At 48.8% G+C, this 26158-nt stretch overlaps 2 protein-coding genes across 10 annotated transcripts in view; one reads left to right on the forward strand and one right to left on the reverse strand.

Moving 5' to 3' along the window:
- The window catches only part of pard3ab (par-3 family cell polarity regulator alpha, b), a 44963-nt gene that overhangs the window by 4763 nt on the left and 14042 nt on the right, over window positions 1–26158 (forward strand). For 7 of the 9 annotated variants that reach the window (XR_015068135.1, XM_085929396.1, XM_085929398.1 and 4 more), the window contains exons 2-15: window positions 2547–2648; window positions 9673–9856; window positions 10586–10782; window positions 10855–10998; window positions 15089–15180; window positions 16153–16236; window positions 17359–17484; window positions 17963–18336; window positions 19848–19987; window positions 20304–20432; window positions 21032–21076; window positions 23009–23197; window positions 23457–23627; window positions 25498–25651. Coding sequence is in view for 8 of the 9 variants with exons in the window: in XM_085929396.1 (XP_085785522.1) it covers window positions 2547–2648; window positions 9673–9856; window positions 10586–10782; window positions 10855–10998; window positions 15089–15180; window positions 16153–16236; window positions 17359–17484; window positions 17963–18336; window positions 19848–19987; window positions 20304–20432; window positions 21032–21076; window positions 23009–23197; window positions 23457–23627; window positions 25498–25651 (2131 nt within the window). In the remaining variant the exon portion in view is untranslated. The remainder of the gene's footprint in view (window positions 1–2546; window positions 2649–9672; window positions 9857–10585; window positions 10783–10854; window positions 10999–15088; window positions 15181–16152; window positions 16237–17358; window positions 17485–17962; window positions 18337–19847; window positions 19988–20303; window positions 20433–21031; window positions 21077–23008; window positions 23198–23456; window positions 23628–25497; window positions 25652–26158) is intronic. The other 2 variants (XM_085929397.1, XM_085929400.1) reach the window with 1 other exon arrangement.
- On the reverse strand, window positions 585–1984 carry LOC147046073 (uncharacterized). The gene is made up of 2 exons (XM_085929405.1): window positions 1479–1984; window positions 585–1182 (listed from the first exon to the last, which is right to left on the reverse strand). The coding sequence occupies exons 1-2, from the start codon at window positions 1602–1604 to the stop codon at window positions 1003–1005; spliced, it is 306 nt and encodes a 101-aa protein (XP_085785531.1). The 5' UTR covers window positions 1605–1984; the 3' UTR covers window positions 585–1002.

Raw genomic sequence — 26158 nt, forward strand, 5'->3', positions numbered from 1 at the left:
ATTTTTTTCGCGTGACACGACTGTCGTGAGCTGCTGCTGCTAGCCAGTCAGCACGCTAAGAGCGGCGTCGCTTGTGGCCGTCGCTACTTGGCTATGACTTTTTGTCCCTTTTATGTCCGTGGTTTTTACAAGAACCTGTAGTTGCTTTGTGTAGCCAGCTGACATTTTAGTGCTCTCCTCATAAACACGCGAAAAGCCATCAATGAGCTCTTTGGCCTTGCTCGGTTCAGTCTGCTTATGATTGCTAGCTAGGGGACGGTAATTGGACCGTCACAGTCGGTGGGGTCACTCACGAACTGAGGTCCCACTGTCAGAAGTTGAGAATGTGAACACTGTGACGCCTCCTGTGGGCTGCCCTCGTACCTCCCCCGTGTTTATTTTAGCTCTCACTTTGCCGAACGTGTCGGAGACGACCAAAGGTAAACGACAGTCTTGAATGCAATGTAAACATTTGGGTGCGCCAACGAGAAAAGTGTTGCGTGCACCGGGCCAGAAATTGAGTTGAGAGCCCTTTTGGTCGAAATCCTAGGAAAGACTCAAGAAACACAAAGCAAGAAAAGGACAACGTGTTGAGTAAAGCTTCTTGTTTTGATTTAATCTGTTGCTAATTGAGCTTACCCGCTGTGCGCCAAATGGAATGACCGACGTTCTTCATGGGCATTTGAGGATGTTTGGAATCCTCCATCTGGCCTCCTAATCCCAAATCTTAATCTCATATTCTCTCCAAGAAAAGAAGGGTAATGTCACATGCAGTCTCCAACCAAGGTGGAAAATGTCCTTTTTTTTTTTTTCCCCCCGTCGTCACGTTCACTCGTCGAGACGAAGTTGAGGTAATTAAAAAGTGTGCAAAAAAATACAAATGTTTGTCACGTGTAAACAGAATTTCTACTTAGAAGTTAGTGCGTTGTCAAGATCCTGAGCTCATGAAAAAGTGCGCTGCGAGCAAATCCTTATCGGAAAGTCTTTGGATTTTTTCAAAAATAAGCTTGAGTTTCTCATCGACTAATTGCCAAAACATTCCGCCTCGTCGCCGCCGCCGCTCAGGACCGAGTTGTCACTGCCGGAATCGGCGCTGTCCAAGTCAGAGTTGTTGTGGTGGTTTGTGTTGTTGGCCTCCATGAAGTCCATCAGAAACTCCAGCATTGAGACGTCGCTCTCCGTGATGCTCTGCGATGCTTTGAACTGTCAAAAGAAAGTATGGTAGTATGATTGACAGTTGAGTTGGGCGTGGTTTCAGCGCATCAGCGCACACGCCCACTGCATTGATTATTTTTATATATTTCATGGACTAGGCATTTTTTTTTAACTATTTAAATTTGCCAGTGTCTTCAACGTTCTTCTCTGGTGTGCCAAATTTTGAAGTGACTTTAAATGAAACTTAAGCAAGCCTGGCAAAGGAACTCCAACAAGTGGAGGAGTCTAGTTTTAATCTTAGTCTTTTTTAATTGATGTCATGATTATGGAATGGCCAACACTACCTCCATGTCAATGAGCACGTTGTTGAGATAGATGCTGTCAAAACATTTGAGATTGTTGAATAGGTGCACGAGCTCCAAACATACGGCCTCCTCGTCCTCGCCGCGTTTATATGACGTCACGTCCATTTCGTGACTTGTCTTTTTTTTGGCGGTTCGCCGCTGTCGATAATGGCGGTACCACCTGATACTTTTTCTCGGTCGTCCTGCCGTCGCGTCTCTCCGGGGGTTCTTTAAAAAAACACCGCAGTAGACATTCGTAGTTACGTCGTCACGGCTTTGTTCTTTGAAGCGGATTCATAAAGAGACCTTTTTTGGGGGACTTATCAACGGAGGAGCCGCTGCGTAATATGGCGTCAACGCGTTACGTCATCGACGACAACGCCTCCATAATGAGGAGTTTGGACAAACTTTTCCGGCGTCTTTTGTGGCCTATAAGAATTATGTCGGCGAAGGAAGACGCCCGCTGGATCATTTTGTCAGGCAAGTACGAGTAACCGAGTTGTAAGCTTGACTTGCGCGTGGTTTGATGACTTCACGTTGCTCGTTCACGCGATGTGTCACACTGAGCAATGTTTCATTAACTGCGGTGTTGTGATGTGATGAAATGGCGTCAACAGGTGTAATCAAACTCTCTTATGTCAAACAGTATCGCTCCAGGTGACCATTATGTCAGAGACATGACGTTGGCGTAGAGCTTTCAAATAATGTGTGTGTGGGGAGGGGGGCGTGTGTGACCCCAAGGGACCGTGTGTGACCCCAAGGGGGCGTGTTCATTAGGGCACAATGTTATGCAGAAGTGTACTGTCTACAGTTTTATAGACATTTTAGTCACTGTAGGGAGGGGGCATCAAACAAAAAAATAATTGAGGCACTGTTCGAGCTGCAGTTATTCCTATTTTAAACCATTTGTCATTTTAAACATGCCAGCATTATTGGAATTAAGCTGTTTTTTATATATGAACAAACAACCCGTGGAGTGGAAAAGCACAACAATAGCAATTGTTTGAGATTCTCTAGTTTGTTTCCTATCTTGCACATACTAATGGAACAACTCTGCTTTTTTCTCAGGACGCCAGCTACTGGCTGCAAGTGCACCGCCTGGAACACGGCGATGGCGGCATCTTGGACCTGGATGACGTGCTGTGCGACGTAGCGGATGACAAAGACCGGGTAAGACCCGTTAGCCCCCCTGTGTGCTTGTTGCGTAATGAGCGGAAAGACGTAGAGGAGACTTGTAGCTTTTTAGCCATTGCTCCATGTTGTGTTCCTCGTGCTGCCGCTTTCAGAGTTGAACTCCGGTGCAGCGGTTGATTGTGTTGGCACGCAGCCTGCATGTTGGAGACGGAACCCGTGTGCTTGCGGTCGCGTGCCGCAAACCGCTCACCGCGACTATGACGCAAAGATTGACTGTGTGCTCGCTCTGAGAGGAATTTTGGGCTTCAGCATATCTTGACTTGGAAATCAGTCAGGTTTTGCTCCGGCCCGCATCTGAGGACGCGACAATAAATTGTCTGTCCGAAACCTGGTCGACACATGTCAACCGGGAAGAAGGTCTTGCACTAGTTTGCAACGTGGACCTCAACTACCGCACCTCCCAATTTGGTGGTAACTCCCATTTTGTAGGTCCGTTTGAAAAAAGCTACCTCAAACGTTTTCTGTCGGGATGTTGCCCAAAAGCTTCTTTGATTACGTCGGCCGGGACGACCGCGAAGCTCTTGGCGGCTCCTATGACTCATCTTCAGAGTTCGTTCCGACGGGCAGGCCGAGCTTTAGAAAGTGTGGAAGGAATGCCATCGCCTCTTTTATTAGCTCACTCACATGCGCTTGTTTGGGGAAGCCGTGCATACTGTAGCTTTTCAAACTATGTGTGTGTGTAGCGTGCCAGGAAAAGTCTATGGAGTTCTTTCCCCCCCACACACACCTCTTCGTCGTCCTGCCTTCCTCTCGGCCCAGTCAGGGAAGCATTTGGTGGAGGCGTTTTCTCTCTCTCAAAAGTCATTCTTGTCTTGCGGAGCCAGACAGATGACCGACCGCATGCCAGGTGTCAGGTGACGCTCCTCCAACCAGGCCAAAACGTGACGTCTGTCCAACCAGTATGTGTGTACGCACAGGGGTGTGTCGCACAGCTGCGTCCGCTATCGCCGGGGTCTCGTGTGACCCCTGTCAACATGTTTTCCACGTCTCTTGCTTGTTGTCTTCATAGTAATTCCAAAATAATTCATTTTGACACAGTGATAGTTCCATGGTAAGGACTAAAAGTCAAACTATAAAAAAAAAAAAACACGATTGCTGACCAAAACAGCAGCACCTAAAGCATGATTCTCTGTGGTTGCCACGTGTTCTAGATCCGCGCCCATTCTTGCGTTTTTGTACCTCTGCCGGGGATGTGCCCGGGCAGGATGACAATTAATGAAGCGTAACCAGACGAGGCGCTTCCATCAAGTGAGAAAGTGTTTTGACATGTCGTGGATTAGCTGTGAGCTCGCCTCGCCCTCCCGCTGCCGCCGCCGCCGCTGCGCTTGGCCCTCAGATCCTGGCGGGCGAACGTGGGGGATGACCTCATTCCTTCCACGCTCGCCTTCCCCCCCCCACCCCCCTTCTTCCTCCTCGGCAGCCCCCTAACCAGAACAAGATGATTACCCCTTGCCAGGACCGACCGCTCGTTGCGATTGTGTGCACAGTATCATGCTAAACTTACGCCACATGTGCTATTGATCATTCTTTGCTCTCACTTCCTACAGTCACTCTTTTTTTTGGATGGCCCGGTTTGGCCACTCGTGCATCATTTCCTCCGGCTTTTATTGCTATTAGAAATAGACCCAGCAAAGTCATTCTGCAAGACTGACAGGAACTCTGCTCTTTTGCTTTGAAGCAGCCATTTTAAGCTCATTTGGCAATTTGTAGACTCCTTCAAAGACAAACTTGTCCCATTGACTGTCTGGTTGTTGGTTTTTTTTTGGGCTCGTTTGTTGTGAAAACTCAGCCCCAAAACCTTTCCATGATGAAGTTTGGTAGGCATGTTGTCAATCATGATTGAACCCACAAAAAAACTGGCTTGCGAGCAATATGCACGCTGACTGCCTTTGTTGACTTCATGTCGTTTTACAGCCTTTGATTTACTGTACCAAGGCAGCAAAATAGCGTCAACTGGCACTGCTGCGCAGGTCCGTGCCAAAGAGGAGGGCCGCAGACCACAATCATTTTAAACCAGTAGATTTTGTGCCCCTCAGATACTGCCGACTTCTTGTCTATTTTGTGTATGTTCCTCCCTTGCTGTTAAACATCGTTTTGGGTCGGCTCACTTCCTTCTGTGGTCACTTGCATTTTTTTTTTTTTGTCGAGGTCCAGGCCACAGCAATCCACCACATGGCACAAAGCCCGACACCACCGTACATGGACATAAGTGAGACGGGATGTCACATTTCAACTCCTCTAAAAGGGCCAAATACCCAAATGTTGGCAACGTCGTGACTGATGGTAGAATACTACAACGCATCGTGGTTTCCTTTCTAAAAAAAAAAAAATCGTCCACGTGCAGTCGTCACCCCATCGTAGCAATAATTTGGAAAAGGTCCGATCATAGGTCGAGTCTCCTGCGGAAACGTGGTTGAAATCCTCTTGGCCAAACTGGTTCCTTAGAAGGAAAGCTTGCTGCGCTCCAATTCTGCTGAGCTTTTTCTTGTCCAACGTTGCCCTCTTGTGGCCGTGTCGGGCATAATTGGAGGCGATCATTTTCAGTACGTGTGCTGCACAACATTCAGACAGCAATGCATCTGTCTCTCCACATCGTCTTGTTTTTCCCTGACATTGGCCATTTTCTCTGCTCTTTCTTCAGCAGTGCCGAGTCGTTTCTGCTCAGGTGAACTTTCCGATCCCGTCCACTCTGTTCATGTACATCACGTGAACATTATCCAGCTCATGTGAACTTTATCTAGTTCTTGTAACCAGTCACTTGGTGTTGAGGCTTTGGCGGACTTGTGAAGTTCATGTGTTCAGTCTGGCTGAAGATGAGAGGCTCAGACCTGTCTGACTTTTCTGTCGATTCCCTCGTTCGCCACAAGAGGACAGAGTAGGATCACAGACCATTATTACTTTTGCCAGCCACTCACCTCCCGGCTCTTAAGACTTTAGGGGACTGTGGTTGGAAAAGCTAACAAAGTGCTCGTGAATGGACCTCAGACCTCCCTGGACTTCCACTCGAGCATTCCAACAGGAAGAAGCTGCTCTCACAATAAACTACTTATTGACTGCTGACAGTCCAAATCTTGACTAATAAACTCAACCGCCTCTTTGTCCTTTTTTTCCATCCTCCAATTGTGTTCCAGCCACGCAAACCCAAACAATCCATCCGGGCGTTCCCATCAAGACATGTTTTGATAAGCACGTCTTGCGGCGCTCCGAAGACGACTCGGCTCCATTTTCCTCCCCGCGTTTATTTTACAGCATTACTCTGAGGGGGCAGCTGTTGCCAAGGAAAACGTTTTGCCTGATGTTGTGCAAGCAGGCTTAAATACTTTCACACACCACAAAGCTGTCACACGTGGACGTATTGCCAGATATTGGAATTTTTGATTCAATCCGTGGTATTCCTGATATCAACCACCCGTGCAGTTGAGATTGCAGCTCCCCAACCAGGTCTTGCGTTCGTTCGTCCCCCTCCTCCACTCCCGTTCTTGTCACTGTAATTGCTCCATAAAAAGAGGAAATCCTCAGACATATTCAGTCCGAACAAGTCCCTCTTTGCTCACAAGATAAATTGCTCGTAAAAGTGACACGACACTTGTTGTCCTCTGGTGCCCCGCGCCCCCCTTTTCTCTGTGGAGGACCTTCTCTCGTCTTCTCTGCGGTGTTGTTTGGTTTCCTCGGACTGTGCACATCTGGGAACGCGTTGAACTTTTGCTCCGGTGCTGCCTATCGAGACCGATAGAAAGCAAATGCGTCTTGCGTGTGTGTCAAAAAGCTTTTTTGGGGTGAAGGAACTGATGCAATGTTTTTGTAATCTTGGTAACCGAGAAGGGCTAAATGAGTTTCACTCTCATGGGAACGTTGATGTGGACTCTTAAAGAGTTTAGACAGAGTCAATCTGATGGTAAAGGTCGTGTGCAGCCCCCCCCTCCCTAAATTGGCAGCTAAAAACTTTCACACAGCGTTTTGTTGCCGTATTTTTCTAACCGTCGACTTGCATGTTTAAAGAGCTTATCATTTGGATTCATACAGTAGCTGCTTCCAGATGTTAACATTTATGGAGACTTCCTCCCTTCTCTGTGTTTCTGTCTGGCCCTAACCATCCACCCAAACACATTTTCAGAGCGCAACCCAACCGCAGCGTGCTGTCATCTGACCGAGAGAAAACGTCGCCCGCGTGCCAAGTCCAAATGCCGCACGTTCCCCAACGTTGTTTCAAGAGGTGACCCGAGTTTCAAATCAGACCGTCAAGTATTGCGCGTTTCCCCTTGCCAAAGATCGGATGAGGACTCTGCAGTCTGCCGAGTTGGACTCAAGCCTCCTGGAAAGCCCAGTAGATCCGCAAAGGCTGGACTGTGAGAACATGTTTACAAGTCATGACAGCTCTCCTTTCCAGAACCTCTTGCCCCAGAGCTCGCTTTACATCGTCCAAATGCAAAGCACAGCCAGAAGAAGCCAAAAGCTGGCATGTTTCGAGACACATTTGCGTTCTTCTGTCCCAAGGCTGACTTTGATGTGACAGTCGGAGTTGTTTTAATGAGCTTTGAGCGACACTTTGTAAGCCGATGCTGGGCTCTTAAGCTTCTTCCAAGGTTAGAGTTCATGTTTGGGCAATGGAGGGACGAGCCAACGATACCCCCCTAAGTCCCGAAACAAATCGCTTATCCACAGTCCCTTGGCCTCAACTCTCTGGGATCCTCAGCTTATTGCAAATATCCTCAACCGTGAGGAATCATCCCTGCTCGGAATAGCATCCGTTATCTTTAACACCGCGGCACATCGTGAGTTATCACGCCATTTGAAGGAAACGACTCCTCGGTGAAATCAGCGGCGTCTTAGATGGAGACAAAAAAGACAAATGATGGCTCACTTTTGAGTTACCAACAGTTGCGACGGCCTGCCGCAAGGAACCCCGTCAAAGTTTTTGCATGGGTCTGAACACCCTTTTTTTTTATGTCACCATTTCAGGCTGTTTGCTTATTTCCGAACAAGCACAATGGTTGTTTTTTTTTCTTTTTTTAAGTGCATATGATGTGATAAATCCCACCAATAGTTGACTTTAATTGTGTTGTTTTGTTTTCTTGTTTATGAACTGTGGACAAGGTTGCAGTAGTGAGGCAAGTTCAAGTCATCGCATTAATCTTGTCTGCGAGCGAGTTTGCCTCCAAATGCTATTAAGCGTTGGAGTGCGGGCCGACTTAATTAAACGAATACATCAACGCTCTCGCCACCATCTGCGGGTTTTTTTGTGTTTTTTTTACAGCAGCGGTGCCGCCTGCGACGTGTTGATTAGCTCTGCGCAAAAAAAAAAAAAAAGAAGGTAATTGAAGCACGCAAGCTAAATATAGCCAGGCGGGCAGCACGATTAGTGATGATGGCGCATGATGCGCGGCACTCGTTAGCGACGACTCGGCTAGTCTCGGCGCCCACGGAATGTCCACATGTTTCCTCTTCAACTTTTGGACCGCTATGAAGTGACTTTCCACAAAGTACACAATCCTTCCCGTAATGGTGTAAATAATGTATCACAGCCTTTTTAATTGCTCTGTAAATGTAAAAAGCTGTCCGGTAAAAGCTGGTAATGGCTTAGCATCGCTGACAGGCCACGAGAACAAAAACACGGAGGTGGCAAAGTACAACAGTTGATGTCCTGTTTTTTTTTTTTTTTTTTTCGTCACGGTTAGCATTTTTTTCCCCCCATGAACCTTTCTTGAAGTGCAAGAGGATAGAATGCAGCTCGTCTTCAAGTGGAGTTACACAAGTTGACGCTGAACCTTTGGCAACAGCTCGCATAAACAATAAATCCGAGCGTGTCGCGGTTTCTGGCGTTTGCGAGCGGTCCTGTCGGGAAAAGTATTTTGTAAGTAGAGGAAAGTTTGCAAGTGCGTTCCACGGAGGTGTTTTGATGCTCACACCACAGTGTCAGAGCCCGGCCAAATATTTTCTTCCGTCAGACCCGTTAAATGAATGCCGGCGACTTACTTGCCCACCCATTGACGATTTTACCTTTCACACAAAAGTGCATCTGGAGGAGAAAATGCATTTTCTCCATCTTTTCAGGCTTTTGTCGCTCTTCCTATGGGAAAGGTCAGTGATTGCTTCTGTAACGTTTTGATAGAATGTCATGAGAAGCGAGAAAGGCCGGTTTTTGTTTGTTTTTCTTTGAGGGAGGTCACGAAGCACTCTGCAGGCTGATTGCGCCCTCTGACAAGTCCCCCCCATGTCACAGCAATTTGACTGATTAGCCACTAATAGCAAGCACACGCAATATCCGTGTTGCATGTCTGCCACTATTTTGCCCTTTACTCGGCTCCTTAATGAGGCCTCATCGGTCACGCCCCCCCATTTGTGCATCGTGTACGCGCACACATCTTGCACCTTTGATTGGCCTTATTATATTCGACTTCAACTGACTTCGGCTCTAATGTGAAGTGTGCGCGCCTATTTTCGGCCCTAATGGGATGAATGGGTCGTGATTGTGTGTGTGTGTGTGTGTTCACCTATTTATGTGTGTACATGTAACAAGAGCTTGTCCAGCAGGCTATTACAGCGCTAATGTGAAATGAACGTCTAATGTGCTGAAAACGTCAACAAATACTAAGGTCATTTGTGTGTGCGTGCGTGTGTTCCGTACGTGATGTTTAGGGAACAGTCACATCGCCAAGTCAAAATGAGAATGTTGTTTTTCTTATGACAAAACCAATTCCCACGTTGTCCCTCTTCTGCCTTCGGTTGCCAGAGTTTAGGGGCTTGTACACAACTCAACAAAGCCAAGCCGGCCAAAAGCTGGATCGTATTTTACGCCGCTTCAATCGTGCTGCTTGATCACCTTTCCGCTAATTGCTGAACATCCAAGTGCTGGCAGTCAGAAGCTAATGCTGATCATGTTGTTGGCTAAAGCTAATCCGCCACTAACCTTGCAGCTGCGCTTAGCTTTTGGCTTTGCCAAGCTTCTGTGCAGACTGGGGTGCTTAACTAACCCAAATAATCTTTGCGTCTCCCCCCGCAGTTGATCGCCATCTACGACGAGCAGGAGCCCCACCACGGCGGCGATGGCACCAGCGCCAGTTCCACAGGCACCCAAAGCCCGGACCTCTTTGCAACTGCCGACCTTGCGCCGGGCGCCGCCTCGGCCTTCCAGCCCTACCAGGTGGCCAGCGAGATCGAAGTCACGCCGTCGGCCCTGCGCACCAGTAAGCACCGTTTGGCGAGAAAATATTCTGGGAATTGTAGAGTCGAGCTGGCTGACCCCAGCAAAGCTCCGCGTCCCAGTCTCATGCTCCCAAACACTCTTGCACTTGACACTCTTGAGAGCGCCTTTGGAATCATCCCAGCTGGCTTCTTTGTGTGCTCAAAATGAAGATAGTTTGTGACACGTCGGAGTGTCAACAAGATATAAATCTTGTTTACTTTCCGTGCGCAGTCCGCCGGAAATAGGCCTCGCGTTTTTTTTCAATGTTGTGGACATTTCTTAAAAAAAAAAAAAAAGAAATGTTGGGTCTTGGCTGTGGTTTGATCAGCGCTGCCGTTGTTGGCAGGTGTCTTGTTTGGAACTGGGCCTCCCACACGCAGCCACTTTTAAACATCGAGATCAGTTTGAACGGGCGGCTCTTCCCTCCCTCGCACCATTGAGCCCAGTCCAGCCCGCCGCCTCGTTAGCCGGCCGTCCTTCGCCGTGGCGTGCCGCCCGTTACTTGACTTCAAGCCCCGAGTCGGCACTTATCGGATGTCGGCGCCGCGCGCGCTACATTATGCGACACCGACATTGTGCAAATGTTTTGTTTGTCTTGCTACATTTAGAAGCATCGCAGCAAGCACCCGCCCGCTTTATGACATCATCCATCTAGCGTCACATCGAAGAAGCGTGTGTGGAAAAGGAAAGCGCTTTCAAGCTGTTTTTTTTTTTGTGTCTTTCCCGTGAGACATGCCCCTGCACGTCCGGCGCAGCAGCGACCCCGCCCTGCTGTGCCTCAACGGGCCGTTTGGCGGCGCCGCCGCCGTCAATTCACGAGTCCAAGCGGAAGAAGCTCCGTCGCGGAAGACCCCTACACGATGGTCCACCACCGCCGGCTTTCTCAAAACCCACCACGCCTCAGGCAGCAATAGCCTGGAGAGGAAGGCAAGCGAGCGCAACACGTCCTCAGGCGAGCACAAAGAGTTATATATTTATTTACGTATTCATATGTGGCAGGGCAAAGTTTCAGACACGTACCGTAGCCTGCCAAGGGACGCCGGCACGTGGGCCAATCAGCGAGATTTTCAGAGGGAGACGGCACGCTCGTCCCTCAGTGCCAAGCACCCCATGGTGGACCGCTGGCTGGAGAGGCAGGAACAGGTATGTGTTGCGCCCCATCGCTCGCCCTTTGACTCATCTCGTTAGTGTAAAAAGTCGGACTGAGCTTAAAATCACAAACGAGATCGAAAAATGACAAAAGTTCATCACGCCGGACTCCAAGCGCTCTTCGCTTTGAACTAACTCGTCAAGGTCGGCCGGGGTCTTATGCTCTTTGTACAGTTAGTGTAGAAAGATGTTGAACAGGTAGTGGTGTTGCCATGGCAACAGCGAGCCTTCACCGCCACTGCGGAAGAATGCTATATATAATTTATATCCACACATAAATATATAAAAGCATGTGAGTGTGGCTCAGTCCTTTCAAATCTCGCCGTGATTTTCATATTTGGCTTTATTCAAGCCAACACACACACACACACACATATATATGTTAAGTGTGGTCACCTTGTTGCACTAACTGCGTACGCATATGTGCGTCCTGGACTATTAGGGAGCAACGTGGTCATCTGTCATGGTGGCCCGGCGAAGGGGGGTGGCGCTCAACTCACCGGGGATCTTGTTAGAATGACACGCTGAAGGCCGACTCCACACACACACACGCGCACACGCAGTAGGAACTACAAGGCTGCGCACACGGGTGACAAATATGCATGTTCACACATAGCCAAAAAAGCTCCTGTGCACGCACACTTGGCCTTCAGTGTGTCATTCTAACACTCACACACATTCAGAAGCTAGTTAGAAGACTGGTGTATATGTGTGTGTCCCTCAGGTGCATCTTTAGCAAGTAGAGTGCTCATAAATCACAACCAGGGCATGTTTAAATTGTGTGTGTATGTTACTAAGAACATGCCTGAGCAGCGTTGTGATATTTTGCAGGGGTGTGTGTGTGTGTGTGTTTGTAGGAATTGATTTTTTTTTTTTCCTTTTTACACACGAAACATCTGTATAAGTTTATGTCCAGTAGGTGCTGCTGTGGAGCTTTGATTGTGAATCAAATTTGTGCGTGCCTTTGTGTGTTAGGTGAGCCCATTTGAATGAGTGTCTTTTCAGATGAATTGTGTTGTTTGGTGTGCAGCTGTGCCAAGGTGATGCAAGTGCATGGCGGCCATGTTGCTTTGAACGCCGCGTGTGTGTTATTCCCCCCCCCCCCAGCTTGTTTGCGTCTCGCCGCTCGCTCTGTGTTGGCTCGTGCTTTTGCAATTCTTCACGTTGCCGGGAAGCCATGAGCAGAATGCCGATTGCATCTTCTAAGCAAATAAACGGCGCTTTAAGTGGAGCAGAATCTTTTGAATCCTTTTCCCCGCATTTTGCCTGCAGCTGTAATGGAATTCATTGGACGCAGAGGTTCGACTTTTAAGAGGGACTGAAAGTTTGTCTTCTTTTATTCGATCCCGGATTGTTTTAGACCATCATGACACATCTAGCGTCGTATCTTAAGCTTTAACATCTTGATGTTGGAAACGTTGATCGTATAAAGCCTCTAATGGTTCACTTTCGTTCTTCACCTCGCAAAGACACGAAGGAGCGCTCTCTCACGCTCGCTCCGCCATCTTTGATGTAGCGCCGGGAGACTCAAGTCTTTCTAGCTGCGAGAGTCTCGACCCACCTCGGAGACGCGAAGAGGAGATCAAAGTCTGGCTGGTCTCGAGGGAGCGCACGCTACCCCAAGGGAGGCAAGCGGCGACCCCTTAGGCTGCGAGCTACTCTCAGCAAATCGAGTTAGACCCGACACACCTGATCACTGTGCAGCATATGGCGCCCGTTAAAAAAAAAAGTCATAATCCACCTGTTCTGATTTTCAAGAGCGCGTTAGTAGGAGTGTTATGTTTAAAAAGAACTTATCTTTCTCATTGTGGCTTTTATTGCCAGACATTTAAATGCACTGAATTGGAGTGCTGCATAGTCTTTTCCATATTTAAATTTCCTTTTGGTATCTGACAGAGCCCAGGGAGTCGAGCCACAGTTTGGCCGGGAACTCCGGCTGGTTGCGAGCGACAGCCTGTCAGGGGCCACACAAGCAGGCTGTGCTCATGCGTATGGCGGCCCCTCCGTGTCTCAAGTTACCGCGGTGACGAGTCAGCTCCATAAGTCAGGGAAATCGGGCGGATTTATGACATGATTTCTTTTCTTGGAATGATGTTTGAACGTTGCTTGGAAGCCCCTCTGCTCCTCTCTTTGCGTCAAGCAGGGGGCCAAATAGTCAAGCGTCGGCAAAAGCTCCCGAACGTGTCGATTTTCTGAGGATATCGTTCACGATTCTTGTGCGAGTGAGGAACAACAGGACACGTAATGGGATTGCGGTATTGATGAGGATGATGTCATCTCGCTAGCGAGTTGTCGACTTTTAACGCTAGAGACGGACAAATGGATGACGGATGTGGTCACAAATTAGACGCCAAATAATGTTTTGAACCGTCAGCACTATTGCAACGCGTCAGCGTGACTTATTGGCCGTGAACGTCAGAGCGTCTGCCTCTCATTACTTAAGTGTCTTCAAGGCAGCCGGAATTGATGCGTCTGTCTGTGTCGCTGTGTGCATGCAAACAGCAAAGACACTCATGTGACAAATAGCGCCGTGCTTGCAATTTCAACATTTCTTCTTCCAAATGTTTTTGATGGACAGATAAAATACCCCTGACATATAAGTAAAGCTAGCTAACTCTGAAAGGACATGAATTGTAAAATGTAGCGAGACTTCGGAAGTTCAAACACCCCTGAAGTCAACACAGCTAGTTAAGAACGCCGCACATACAATTAAAACCAATCAACCGGCCCCATCCAACCAGCTAAACGTCCGGTAAAAACAAGTCCACCAAGGAACCGTCCACTTCAAGTTTCTAGCGGTGCATGCCGCCGCACGCATCCACATTCATCTCGATGTGCCCGTGCGGTCAAAGTGCCAGGAACCGTGCCTCTGCCGCACTTCATTAAATCGCAGTGTCGCTCTCAGATGCACACACACACACACACACACACACACACACACACACACACACACACACACACACACACACACACACACACACACACACACACACGGCGGGGCCACTTTATTTAGTGCCACAGACAGCAAGGACGGACCTCAATGGATTCGGCTATTAATCTTTAATGAGGCTCGGGGCCACGGTGCCGCCTGACCGCCTCTCTCTCTCTCTCTCTCTCTCCCTCCCTCGCTCAGGAAACAAACAATGACTTATGTGGGTGAAAAAATAGAAACTACTACTCATAGCCGCCTGCCGTCTCCAAACGCCGTCATGAATTATTTACGTCTCCTCAACCGGAGCCCACCTCCTGGCCACGGCAACCAGAAAATGCCATGTTGTATAACGACAGGCCCCCCTTTCAAACGCAGCGGGGAGTACCTCAGCACCAGAAAATCTCATTCAAGACGACTTTTTTGGGAAATGAACGGTTCATCTTTGTAGAGTTTCTCAAGTTTGTGGTTAAGCAAAAGAAGGTTTGTGGATGGTTCTGCCTCGGGTGGCCCCAAAGCCATCCAAACCTAAAGCAAGACCAACCCCGCACATTTTTGGGTGTCAGCGCCGCACCAGATGCTCATCGAGGGTGAAATGTCGGGAGCGTGCCGTGCCGTGATGAAAGCCCGACTTTGTTGGCTCTTTCCAGGAGATAGCACAGCCACCCCCACGCTTGATAAACGAAGTCGCGTAATTTATCTTTTTTTGTTCCCATCGAGCTCTCTTTGTTTTAAAATGTTCATGAATAGTAATATCTCCCAGGGAGCTTTCCGCATTCATAAGTAAACTGTCCTTTGATGAAACAGACTTCAGTCGCTTTTCAGCACTTCAAGGCTTTGAATTGAAATCGCTCGATGAAAAACCACACTGGTTTTTGCTGTTTTATTTATTGATGTATTTTTTATTTTTTTTTTGGGCAATGTTCTTCACCACTCAATAGCGCAGATCATATTTGGAAAAAAGAATCCATCATTTAGCATTTAAGTGACAAAGCCTTAAGAAATGAACATGAAAAATAATTCAAATCGTTTTCACCCTCTTTGTGATCGTTCTGTTGCAAAATGTGATGCACTTCTTTACAGCTGCTGTGAAGAAAGCTGTATTGTAAAAGCATTTGTTTCTGCCCGCCCGCCATTTTGTCCGTTGGGCTGCAGGAGGACGAGGCAAGCGAGCAAGAAAATGGCCGCATCGAGCCGGTGGGCCGAGCCGACTCGTGCTCGGATCACGTCGCCGCCGGGTCTCTCGGGTGAGTCTCTAACTTCCTGTCGCTTCTTCCAAGGACGCTCGCTCTGCTTGATGCCAAAATAAACAAACATAGGAGATGTAAATATATTTGATATCTCATAAATATACCGAACATACGAAATTGAGTTCACCTGAGAGTGAGCTCGTCGAGCTCGTCTTTGGCCCCGAGTTTTTGCGAGTGCATTCATCTCTCACTCGAAGCACAACCACTGACGCAATACCACTAAAGTCAATTTCCAGCCCGTCGCTTTGGCGTGGGTGCCGGCGCTACTGATGTTATGAGCCATTGTGTCTGCCTCTGGTCCTCTTTCTCCACTTTGATATGCAGCTATGCAATTGCTGTTATTATTGCACTTCCGACGCCCTCCCCGCCTGTCAACAAGCCCCCTCCCCCCCTCCCCCACAAAACTCATCACAGTTATTGTTTCAAAGCAGCGAGGCGGTCGGCCGATGTTGCGTAGCGCTCGGCTGCAGACGCGAGCGCTCGTTTTCATCTTTTTGGCACTTTGATCTCGACACTTTAGACACTATCGGAACATTGCAGGGAGAAAAAAAAAAGTGAAGGGAATGTGGACAAAAGTATCGGGACACCTACAGGAAGCAAAACGAGCATTTTATTGTCCGATTGACTGTTGAAGTCCTGCCCAAATTGCCCATTTCAAAAGTCGTCTTTTGTAATTAACACTTGCACTGGCGGAAGCCCAACAAACACGTTTTAGCCGCTCCAGAATCCATTTGCAGAAGAAAACCTTGGAAGGCATCCAAGGGCTCCACTGCAGATCGTTTTTGTTTGACTTCACTTTCAGCTTTTTGGCTTGCGTTTGTCATATTTTCAACACCATTTTACGTTGTAGCTTTTAATGATTTTTTTTCTTCATCACATTTGCTCCTTTTTCTGTTTGCCCACATGTTGTCACCCCCCACCCCCTGTTTTCCCCACCCGCTGCTCCGCCCCCCCCTCGCCTGATGGCAGAGACCTAATCAAAGTGGTGGAGGTGACGAACGATGGCGGGCCGCTGGGAATCCATGTGGTGCCTTTCAGCGGCAGGGACAGAAGGTAAAAAAGATCCCTTCCGGGTGGGAAGTCGCTTCCTTGACACGACATGGTCAGAGAAATCAAGAACCACTGCAGTCGTTATGCTTTAATGCTCAAATCATGCGCTTGCATAAAGAAAGAAACTTGAGGACCCGCCGTTGTATTGTCGGCACGCCGCCAGCATCGTGAAGCCATTTGCCGGTCGGCCGCCATCCATCATAGCGCCTTGACGCCCGCAGGTGACCGTCATATTCGCGCGGGTCTCCCGTCACGTCTGCTCAGTGGGATTCAAAGGACGCGCCGAGCAGGGAGGCCTTCGCCGCAATTTCACATCTGCTTTGAATATTCCCGAAGAGGAGGCGGAGCCGAAACGAGAACCGCGCCTGCGAACCGGGTCAGGCTGGGAATACTATTGCCCTTTTCACGGGCTGACTCAATCACGCTAAGAGCACACTTGTAACGCACGTTTGCCTTTATTGGGAAAATGTGTGATTCCAAGATGAGGCTTTCATCAAGCCAAAGTGGAGCCAGGCCCTCCTCTCGGCAAATCGCATTGCCTCGCCGCTCCAATCCAATCAGCCGCAATGTTTCTGAACTCTGCTGCCCTTCCCGTAATCACGTTCTCATTCCGATCGCATTAGAAGCCGGAGCCCTGTTTTAAACTCTACAATCTACTCAATTTTCAGAGGTGGCGTACGCTCGGAGAGGGAGCGAGGAAAAAAAAGAAAGGGAAGGTGCTCGATTGCTAGGTGGACAAGATGGGTTGGCTCAGGTGTGCCACATCTTTGCCCGAGTTCCCTTTCTGGCCGCGTAATCCGCCGAGCCGAGTGCCTTTGTCGGGTGAAGCTAGCCCCCCGAGCAGCTTGCCCCAGCGGATTACAAGCGTGGCGGCTCAGGTGCTTCAAGTTGTCACGCCGGGAATGGAGAACCTCAGCTCAGATGCCAAAAGTAGAAACCGGCAAAATCTCAAATATTCCTTATTGTCAGAAGACTTGACAGTTTTACTCGCCTGGAGTTCACCAAGCAGAACCACAACTGGCAAATGTTTGCGCCCATTTGTTTTGTGCCCTTCCCCTTTTGCGACCTCACGACAGCATTGCCTCCCCTCTGACTTGCGGCTTGCCTGGTATTGCCCCTTTTCAGGACTCTCGGCTTGTTGGTCAAGCGTCTGGAGCGAGGCGGCAAGGCCCAGCAGCAGGCCCTCTTCCAGGACAACGACTGCATCGTCAGAATCAACAACGGGGACTTGCGTAATGTCCGCTTTGAACAGTAAGTAAAGCCTCGCTTTTTTTTTTTTGCCCGGTGCAGCAGCCTTGCGCTTAGTCAACCTTTCCCAAAAAGGAGAGTGACAGACACTCCGGCTTCTTGTGTCATTCCCCTAAACACACCTGCCTCTTAACATTCCCACTCGCTGCGTGGACGGATGTTAATGTCACGTGAGCCTTTGTTGTTTTTGTGCAAACAGCCATTGTTCAGAGAATAGATGACACACACACACGATTGCTGATGGGCTTATGTCCACAAGCCGAAACATGAGATTTAGACGCGGTTCCGCTTGCGGCGCTCAAGCCGTGTCGTCAACGTGATGTGAGAATCCTCGTGAAAATGCGGCGGGCGCTTTGTAAGGGAGTTAGTAAAAATGAGACAGTCACATTCGTGACAACTGGCGAGAGAAAAGGCCAAAGCGAGAATATTAAAAGCAAAGTCAGGTTTGTAAAGTTGAGAGTCCTGTTTTGTCTCCACTCAGAGCCCAGAACATGTTCCGCCAGGCCATGCGGTCTCCCGTCATCACGTTCCACGTGGTGCCGTCTTCGGTAAAAGCCCACTACGAGCATCTGTCCCAGGCCGAGAGGAACCCGGCGTACTCGTCGGGACGCTTCGGCGCCGACTTGGCGTCGGGCGCCGCGGGGGAAACGGCGCCCCGCAGAATGTCCCGACGTGGCTCCCACAAGCATCCGGATCAGACGGACGGCTACCCGCCTGCCGCTCACCCGCCGGCAGTCTCCGCCGCCAAACCTCCCACCGGACAGATTCACTCGCCGCAGAGGGGGCAGACGTCCACCCCCACGCCGGCGTACAACAAGAAGGTCGGGAGGAGGCTCAATATTCAGCTCCAGAAAGGTACGGGGAAATATCAAGCACCTACCGTTTAGGTACGATGCTAACCGCTAGCGTGCTGTGTTGATTTGTGGACATTTTGTGCCGAGTTAGGGAGAATGCTCACAAATAGCAAGATGGCAGCCCACTGAGATAAAAAAAAAACAACAACTTTGTTTTCATTATTAAAACAAATTTAATTAGTTTGCGCGGTCTTGCTTGCAGCCCTTCATTTTTGAATGTTAATATTTTGGGAACTTTTCAAATCTTGTGGGTGGTCTGTGTGTGTCCCAAAACCTGAGTCCAAGTCCCAGAAAGCAACAGGTGGGCTTTGCAACATTGTTTTTTGCTGCACGGAAATTTGGCGTGGCCTTTGATGGACGTCTCGGCACAGGTGGCGCGTGCGCATCTCTGCCAAAACGTCAGTCGGGGGTGCGGGCGCTAAGCTTGTTGCTTAGCAGCCGCCCGCTGACTCCCAAACTCCCCCCCCCCCCCCACCAAACCCCCTTCTATCATCCGTGACAAAAACACAAACAGCTGCTTCTTGTTGTTTGGTGAAATCTCCTCACGGTGTCCTCTCGCTCTTTCTTTGGGCGGCAGACGTTTGCCGGGAGATTAGCGACACGTCTCTCAAGAGGGACGTTTGCCTCATTTCGTTTTGTTTCCACTTAATCCTGCTGCTCCCAGCGCGCATTGAGGTATAAAGTGGAGACGCTGCAGTGGATCTCAAAAGTCTACACACCCCTGTTTTTCCCCCCCCAAATTGAATCAATGAGACTTATATACAACTTTGCTCAATTATCGCCTGTACATATTTATGCCTCGGTTGTGTCTTATTGTCTTGTCTTGTCTTGGGAAAACAATGTGGCAATGATTCCCCTAATGGAATTACAATCACTTAGCACTTTTTTGAAAAATAGTCTCTGGAAAAGTTGCTAACTTGGCAAGACTGCCAACTTCTGGCTGACCTTTGCGTCGTAATTAACATCCACTTAGTCCCAACTTGTTCCTTCCCCCAATTCCTTCCCAGGCACAAATACAAGCGCAGTCTGGACAGGATGGAGGCTTAGTCATCATTTCCTCTCTTCCTAACAGTCTTTGCTTAAAAGCATGCCCCCCAAGGAGAACTTTGAAAATTCAGCCCCCAAAGCTGCTTTTTAATAGGAAATACGAAATGTGGGAGATGTTTGTCACGACTGGGAAGAAATGTTCTTCTTTGAAACAAAACAAAATGTCTTCCATTTTATCAATTTATTTATTCTTTTTTTTTTTTTTTTTTACCAAAGTTGTTCTGTACACTTGAAGGCCATCCCGGAGTTTCTTTAAAGACGTGCCCTAATATTTTGCTCGTGGTAATTAGCCCACTCGACGAGGCTCTGTCTCGTCCATAGAGCTGCCATGGGAAATTCTCAACAAACAAGCATGCTATGATTGTCTCTGTGACATAAATATTCCCTCTGGGTGAGGCCTCTGTGTTTTGTTTAGTCTGGAGTTAGTGGCGGTCTTTCAGTGGACTTCCTGCTCTTACTGTGCAGGGCCGGAAGGTTTGGGCTTCAGCATCACATCGCGCGACGTGCCCATCGGAGGCTCGGCGCCTATCTACGTCAAGAACATTCTACCACGAGGAGCCGCCATACAAGATGGACGCCTTAAGGCCGGTGACCGATTGCTCGAGGTGAGGAGGATGTGGCACAAAAGGAGAACACTCACTGCTCAGCACATTCTGGAAAATAAAATAGGTATTGTGCAAGCTTATATTGGTCAAACCTTAGGGCAAAAGAAAATCTGATGTGCTAGAGATAAAATTGAAGACAATTTGGAAAATATATTTGGGGCCACATAAAGCCATTGCTGATGAAAATGTAGGCGCTCCCAAAAAAAATCAAGCTCGATTCATGATTGTCTTCTCCAAATAAAATACTTTTTAAGAAGGAATTGGAATTGTTCTGCACAAGCGAGGTCCAGTATTAACAAATATGGCCTGTGCTCAGGTGAACAGCAACGACCTGAATGGCCGCAGCCAGGAGGAGGTGGTGTCCATCCTCAGGGCCACGCCAATGGGGGGCACCGTGGGGCTGCTGGTCCTCCGCCAGGAAGACACATTCCTCCCTCAAGAAGCGGTTGGTCTCTTCCATTTGAGCACTGGTTTGGCACAAGAGTCGTTGACTCGCTTTGTAAAAATCAAGCACAAAATATGATTTCAAATCAGAATTTTGTGACAACAATGACCTTTTTGTTTGTTCGTCGGGGGCAGCTGCTGAGAAATGTATCAAGTGAACGGCTAATAAGTTTGAAAGCGTCCAGATGTTGGCGCTAATTGCCCCGCTCGGCAAATGAGACGTGATGTCCCGCGCATCTGCCTCCATCAAAAGCCGTTTTAATAAGTGCGCTGGTAATTACGCACAAGATTGAAGAGGGACCTCGCCGCGTCCGTCCGTGTGAAAACTTGAGTCTCTGTCAGCCCCAAAGATCGTCAAGTCACAGAGTAGCTTCTTTTTTTTACGTGAATGTCAACTTGACATTTACAATGACGGGTATTGAACATTCACACGAGCACCCTCAAGCGATTCGCTGGCAAGAAAGCAAAAGGTACTTGCGAGGTTATCCTCACCATCCAACATTAAAGGTGATTTTTTTTTTTTATTGTACTTAAAAAAGAAAAAAAATATCTTGTGTTATTGGTCACGTTGTGACTTGCACTTGTTTGTGTGACCTCCAGCAGGGTGGCGAAGCCCAGATGCAGATGCAAAGCCCCAGAGATTTGGTAAGACCCAAAATCCCATCCTCCTTTGTTTAATCCCCTATTTGTAATCTGCAGCAAATAGATAAAAAAAAAAAAAGCAAAGTACCAATACTTGAGTTTGCAGTCACGCAAAGGGAAAGTGAAGCTAATTTGAATTCTTCATCTCGTATGGACGCCGCGGCACGCAGGAAAAAAAAAAAAAAAGACTCTTCATTTGTAGGCCAGGGAAGAGTCAGCCCGTCTGGATGGCGGCGCATGAGGTGCATCCTAACAATGTTGTTTTTTTCCCCCCCTCTCCCCATGGTCGGAGGCGGAGGGAAAAAGTTTGCGCGCACATCTGCTTCGGAGACGCGCTTTGGTAACGATCCCGCCCGTAAAAACTCGGGAGTGCCGCCCAAACATCAGGCCTCTGTGGCGCGTTCCTCTGTCGGGCAGCTTAAAAAAAATAAAAGACGCGGCCGTGCGAGTAAATTTGAGTAGGAGAATGCACGTGTGTGAGACTTTTGTGTGTTGATGTACGCGGTGACACGGAGGCAGCCTCCAACAGCCTCCCACCTGGTGCTCGGTGCACCTCCACTCCTCCGCTGTCAAGCGCTTGACTGGTTGGGTCGCCACGGAAACGACACAGCCGCAGGGCTCGCGTCAGAACCGTCAAAAGAAAAGAGCAAAGAATGCACCATCCTTTTTTTTCCCCTCCCTCTCTCACCCAATCCATCCTCTAGCTACTTTCCTCCATCGTTCCTCCTTTATCACCTCCTTTTCTGTTTGTCATTCCTCCTTCTCTTCTTTTCGCCGTCTCTCTTTGCTCTTTTCTCTCTGTATTATTATTATTTTTTTCATATTGACTTTCCCCGAGAGAGAGAACTTTGGCCCGCGGCAACTCTTCTCTGCTGTCAAGATGACATCTCTGTTGGGTCCAAGTTGAACGTGACTGCCGACCCGCTAATCATTCCCGACATTTTGCCGTGTGTGTGTGTGCGTGTTTGTGCTGCGTGCGTGTCTCGAAGAAGAGCTAATTGGTCTTTTCGCGTCGAAAGGCATCTCGTCATCTGCCAAAGAAAGAAAATCTCAGCGTCACCGCGAGTTGGAAGCGGCCATTTCACAGCCAAATGGTAAAATAGGAAATATGAAATCAGTCCTGATAGCAGCTTCACACGTTGACACTGGATTCGGTGCCCGCGGCTAAATTGCACAGCCGGTCTGCCATTTTGTTCAAGCCTCCATTTTGCCCCCCAAACAGGAAACAGAAACATTTGGTAAGAATTTCACTTTGACAAGCTCCGTCCGATGCTAATGCAGCTTGTTTGTGCCACGCAGCCTATTTAGTGTTGTTTCCCCTCTCGACACGTCGTCTCCGCCTCCGACTTGTGATGCTTTCCAGCGTAATAGGCTTCATTTATCTGAATAATTGAATTCCGTACTGGCAAGTCATGAACGTCGCTCTTGTCTTTATTATTTATTCTACCGCACTCGCTGATGATCACAGGCAACATAGTTATTTTTCCCCCCTTTCTCTCCTCATCCAACTCCCAGGATGCATTTATTTGTCTTTCCACATCCCCTTCCTTCCTTTCTTCCTTCCTCCGCACATTCCATCCACCTCCGCCCCCGGAAAACAAAGGCGGCTAATGGCGCACTGACAGTGAGCCCGGTGATTGAATTCATTAAGCTTGTGCAATAATTGGCAGGCGACGGCGGGCCGTCTATTCAGAGGACAGCTGTCAAATAACGAGCCATAGAGAATGGCGTTCATAGTCGGGGGCGGGGGGGGGTAGCACCTGTTGTGGCGGTGTCGGCGAGAACCAGAGAGATCGTTTTCACCACGTTGGCCGTGTCGTCCAGTGTTACCCGTTTAAATTTTTGCTGTTTTATCAAGTTTGTTCACTATTGGGCAGAATCTTTGCTCAAATAATTTTTTTCCAACATGTCTTGCGCTGTTTTGTGCGGCGGCAGAAGCCAGAGGACGACGAGCTGGTGCTGACGCCGGACGGCACCCGTGAGTTTCTGACCTTCGAGATCCCGCTCAGTGACTCGGGCTCGGCGGGCCTCGGCGTCAGCGTCAAGGGGAACCGGTCCAAAGAGAACCACGCCGACCTCGGCATCTTCGTCAAGTCCATCATCAACGGAGGGGCTGCGTGCAAGGTCTCTGTGAGAAATATTGTCTTTCCCCGAAGGCGCAACATACGCCATCCCGTTTTCAAATTATAAGCACCAATCACAATTAGCCACTTAGCATTCTTTCAAGTCGGCTACATGTAATGTTTCCAGGTGACTAACTCGCGTGCTATCTTAGCTTGTTAGCACGTGTGACTCCCTCCTCTGAAATCCAGCCTCTCGAAGGCACCGTGCAAACCGTCGGCTAGCACGCTGAACACGTTTATTTTATGACTTCCCGCTCCAGGACGGGCGTCTGCACGTCAACGACCAGCTGATTGCGGTCAACAGCGAGTCGCTTCTGGGCAAAACCAACCAGGACGCCATGGAGACACTGCGCAAGTCCATGTCCACCGAGGGAAACAAGCTCGGGATGATCCAGCTCATCGTGGCCAGACGCGTCGGCAAGATGGGCCAGGTGGGTCCATGATAATAAGCTGTCAGCTTGTTTGAGGTGCCCACAAAATTTTTTTAACGTGCATTGTGTTGTCTCAGTGTGTACGATGTCGCGCATGGTGTCAGCACCTGAGCCCCCCCTCCCCTCTGCTGCCATGCTCTCGCTCATCTTCCCTCAACTAAATTTTAGATTTCCCCACGGCCCCGTCTGCTAATTGGAAGCCCAATTTGAGGTTGGAGCGCTGTTTTGTTTTTATTCAACATGTGACGTGCATGTGTGTATTCAAGTTGAAGGCGCCACGGCAGCTTGCGTGCCCTTCAGCTGTAGGTGACGCCGCAGGCGATTGCGGTGTGTGCCCACCCCACCATCTAAACCCCCCCCCCTACATTAATAAATAAAAACTTGAAAGCCCTTTCTACGTGAGAATGCTCCTTGAGACCTCCTCATGCCACAAATCAGTCCAGCCAAATCGCTTCTCTCATTGCATCCAGGCATATTTTCTTTCTCCTCTGTAAAGAACGACGACCTGTTGTAGACATCAACAGCTATGTTTTGGGAGGGTGATTTTATTATGATAAAAAAAATAAAATAAAACAGTCGCCAGAAGCCGGGTTTGGACATTTTTCAAATTTGCCTGCGGGGGAGCGTGGCCGTGCAATGCCATGTGCAAAGGCTTATTACACATGTGACACGTACTTGAAATGTAGAATCAAATCATGTGTTATTTACCTTCCTGCACGCGGCTTCCTTCCCGAGGAGCCAATTTACAATTGCAAATGTTTGCATAAATCACACGCGTGACCGCACAGCCCCCCCCCCCCCCCTCCTTCAAATTCTCCATCCTTATTCCATCTTCAATCCCAGCCTGGTCAGAGTGGATCGACCGCCTGACGGGATCCAGACCTTCCTGCCGCTTAATTATCTGTCTGAATATGCAACACGCTGCACTGCGGCTCGTCTGCGCTCCCTCGCCGTATCAAATGCCCCCCCCCCCTCCCAACAGTCAACCCACCCCACCCCTGCTATTACCTCGGCCGGCCAAATTCATTAACTAGCTCATTTCAAGTCAAGAGCAAGCCACAGCGGTGCCTTGAAAAACCCTCAAGCCTGTCTTTTGCATCCAAATATTAGGAACAGCCTCAAAATGCAAGCCATGTTGTAATGTTTATTATATCTTTGTGATATTGTCACTGGAACCTCCCCACTGCCCTCCTCCTCCCATTCTCTGTGTTTTTTTTTTTTTTTTTTTGCGTCTGCTAGCGAGTCACTTGCTAATCCTCATAGCTTTGGCCATCACCGTCTAGACTAAATGCGGCAAACCACAGCCGATCGATACGGCCAATGATTCATTGGCCACACACACACACGCTCCTGCAGAGTCCGGGAATGCGTGTTTATGGTTAAGAGGAGCACAAAATGGTCAATTTGTTGGGCTTATGTGGAGCCTCATCGCAAGTCCTGAGAGGATTGCCGTCAGCATGCTAGCGGGCTAATAAGAAGCCGGCTGGCCCATTGGAAATCTGTCCTCATCCATCCCGATTATTATGCCGGCAGCATTGGTGTGCATCCCGCTGTCTGTCGGGGTGGAACGAACGCTCGCACTGGCGATCGCTTGATGGAGATGATTCACTTTGCTTACGTTTCCGATTATGGCACAGTACCATTCACTCCTATTACGATTCCATACAATGCCGTCCCAGTTACAATCGACTCAGTTCGCATTTCTGATAGGAGTCAAAACAATTTAAAATGCAATTGTATCCAATTAGATTTACAAAACAATTCACTCCATTTATGACCCGATCACCAATATGGCTTGAGAGGATGAACTCCATTTCGGATTGAAATTGATCCAGTAAGAATCCATAACTCAAATGTTTGTGTTTGCCAGGAGGCAGCGGGAGATCTACCGGGACCTGAGCAAAGCGCCAACTCTTTGTCTCTGGACGAGCACGAGCGTCGTATCTCCCACTCGCTGTACGGCGCGCTGGAAGATCTGGATGACAACCTGATGCCACGACAAGGCTTGATTCCACGCACGCTGGGTAAGACCTTCTCGCTAGTTTGAGCGTCATCGTATGTGGCCGTTTTTAATCGTTTCGTTTCAAAAAGTGTCAAGCCAAAGTGTGCCATCCGTTCTGAAATATGAAAAGCATCAGCAGAGCAAAGCGTCAAAGGCCAATCTTTGTTTTGTAGCTCGGCTTCTTGTCGACCGCTCACCCGTGCAACGCAACACGGTCAAGTCAGTTTTCATGCAAATTGCCCGTCACTTTCCGACACTCTGCAAACGTAAATAACAATAACATCTCGAGCTGCGAGTGAGTGACACGACGTGATAATTGGAGGTGCGGTTCGTTCACGCTTGACAAACGAGACGGGGGGGGGGGGGACTGCTTGGCTCGCCGTTGCCATGGCAACAAGCGTATCAAGGTGGAGCTGGATGTCTGTCTTCACAAGAATAAAATCACCTATCGGCACCTTCAGACCTTCAAAGTTAAAGTCCAGACGTCTCAAGCTGCAGGTGCCGCTGCTCGCTCTCCACACTCCTTCAA

This window comes from Syngnathus leptorhynchus, chromosome 14, assembly GCF_054491065.1.
Source record: "Syngnathus leptorhynchus isolate UIUO chromosome 14, UIUO_Slep, whole genome shotgun sequence".
Taxonomy (NCBI): Eukaryota; Metazoa; Chordata; class Actinopteri; order Syngnathiformes; family Syngnathidae; genus Syngnathus; species Syngnathus leptorhynchus.

Excerpts from the sequence above, each read along its gene's own strand:
- LOC147046073 (XM_085929405.1), bottom strand. The coding sequence starts at position 1,604 with ATGGACGTGACGTCATATAAACGCGGCGAGGACGAGGAGGCCGTATGT. Across the intron at positions 1,183-1,478 it reads ACGTGCTCATTGACATGGAG|TTCAAAGCATCGCAGAGCAT; the intron begins GTAGTGTTGGCC and ends TTCTTTTGACAG.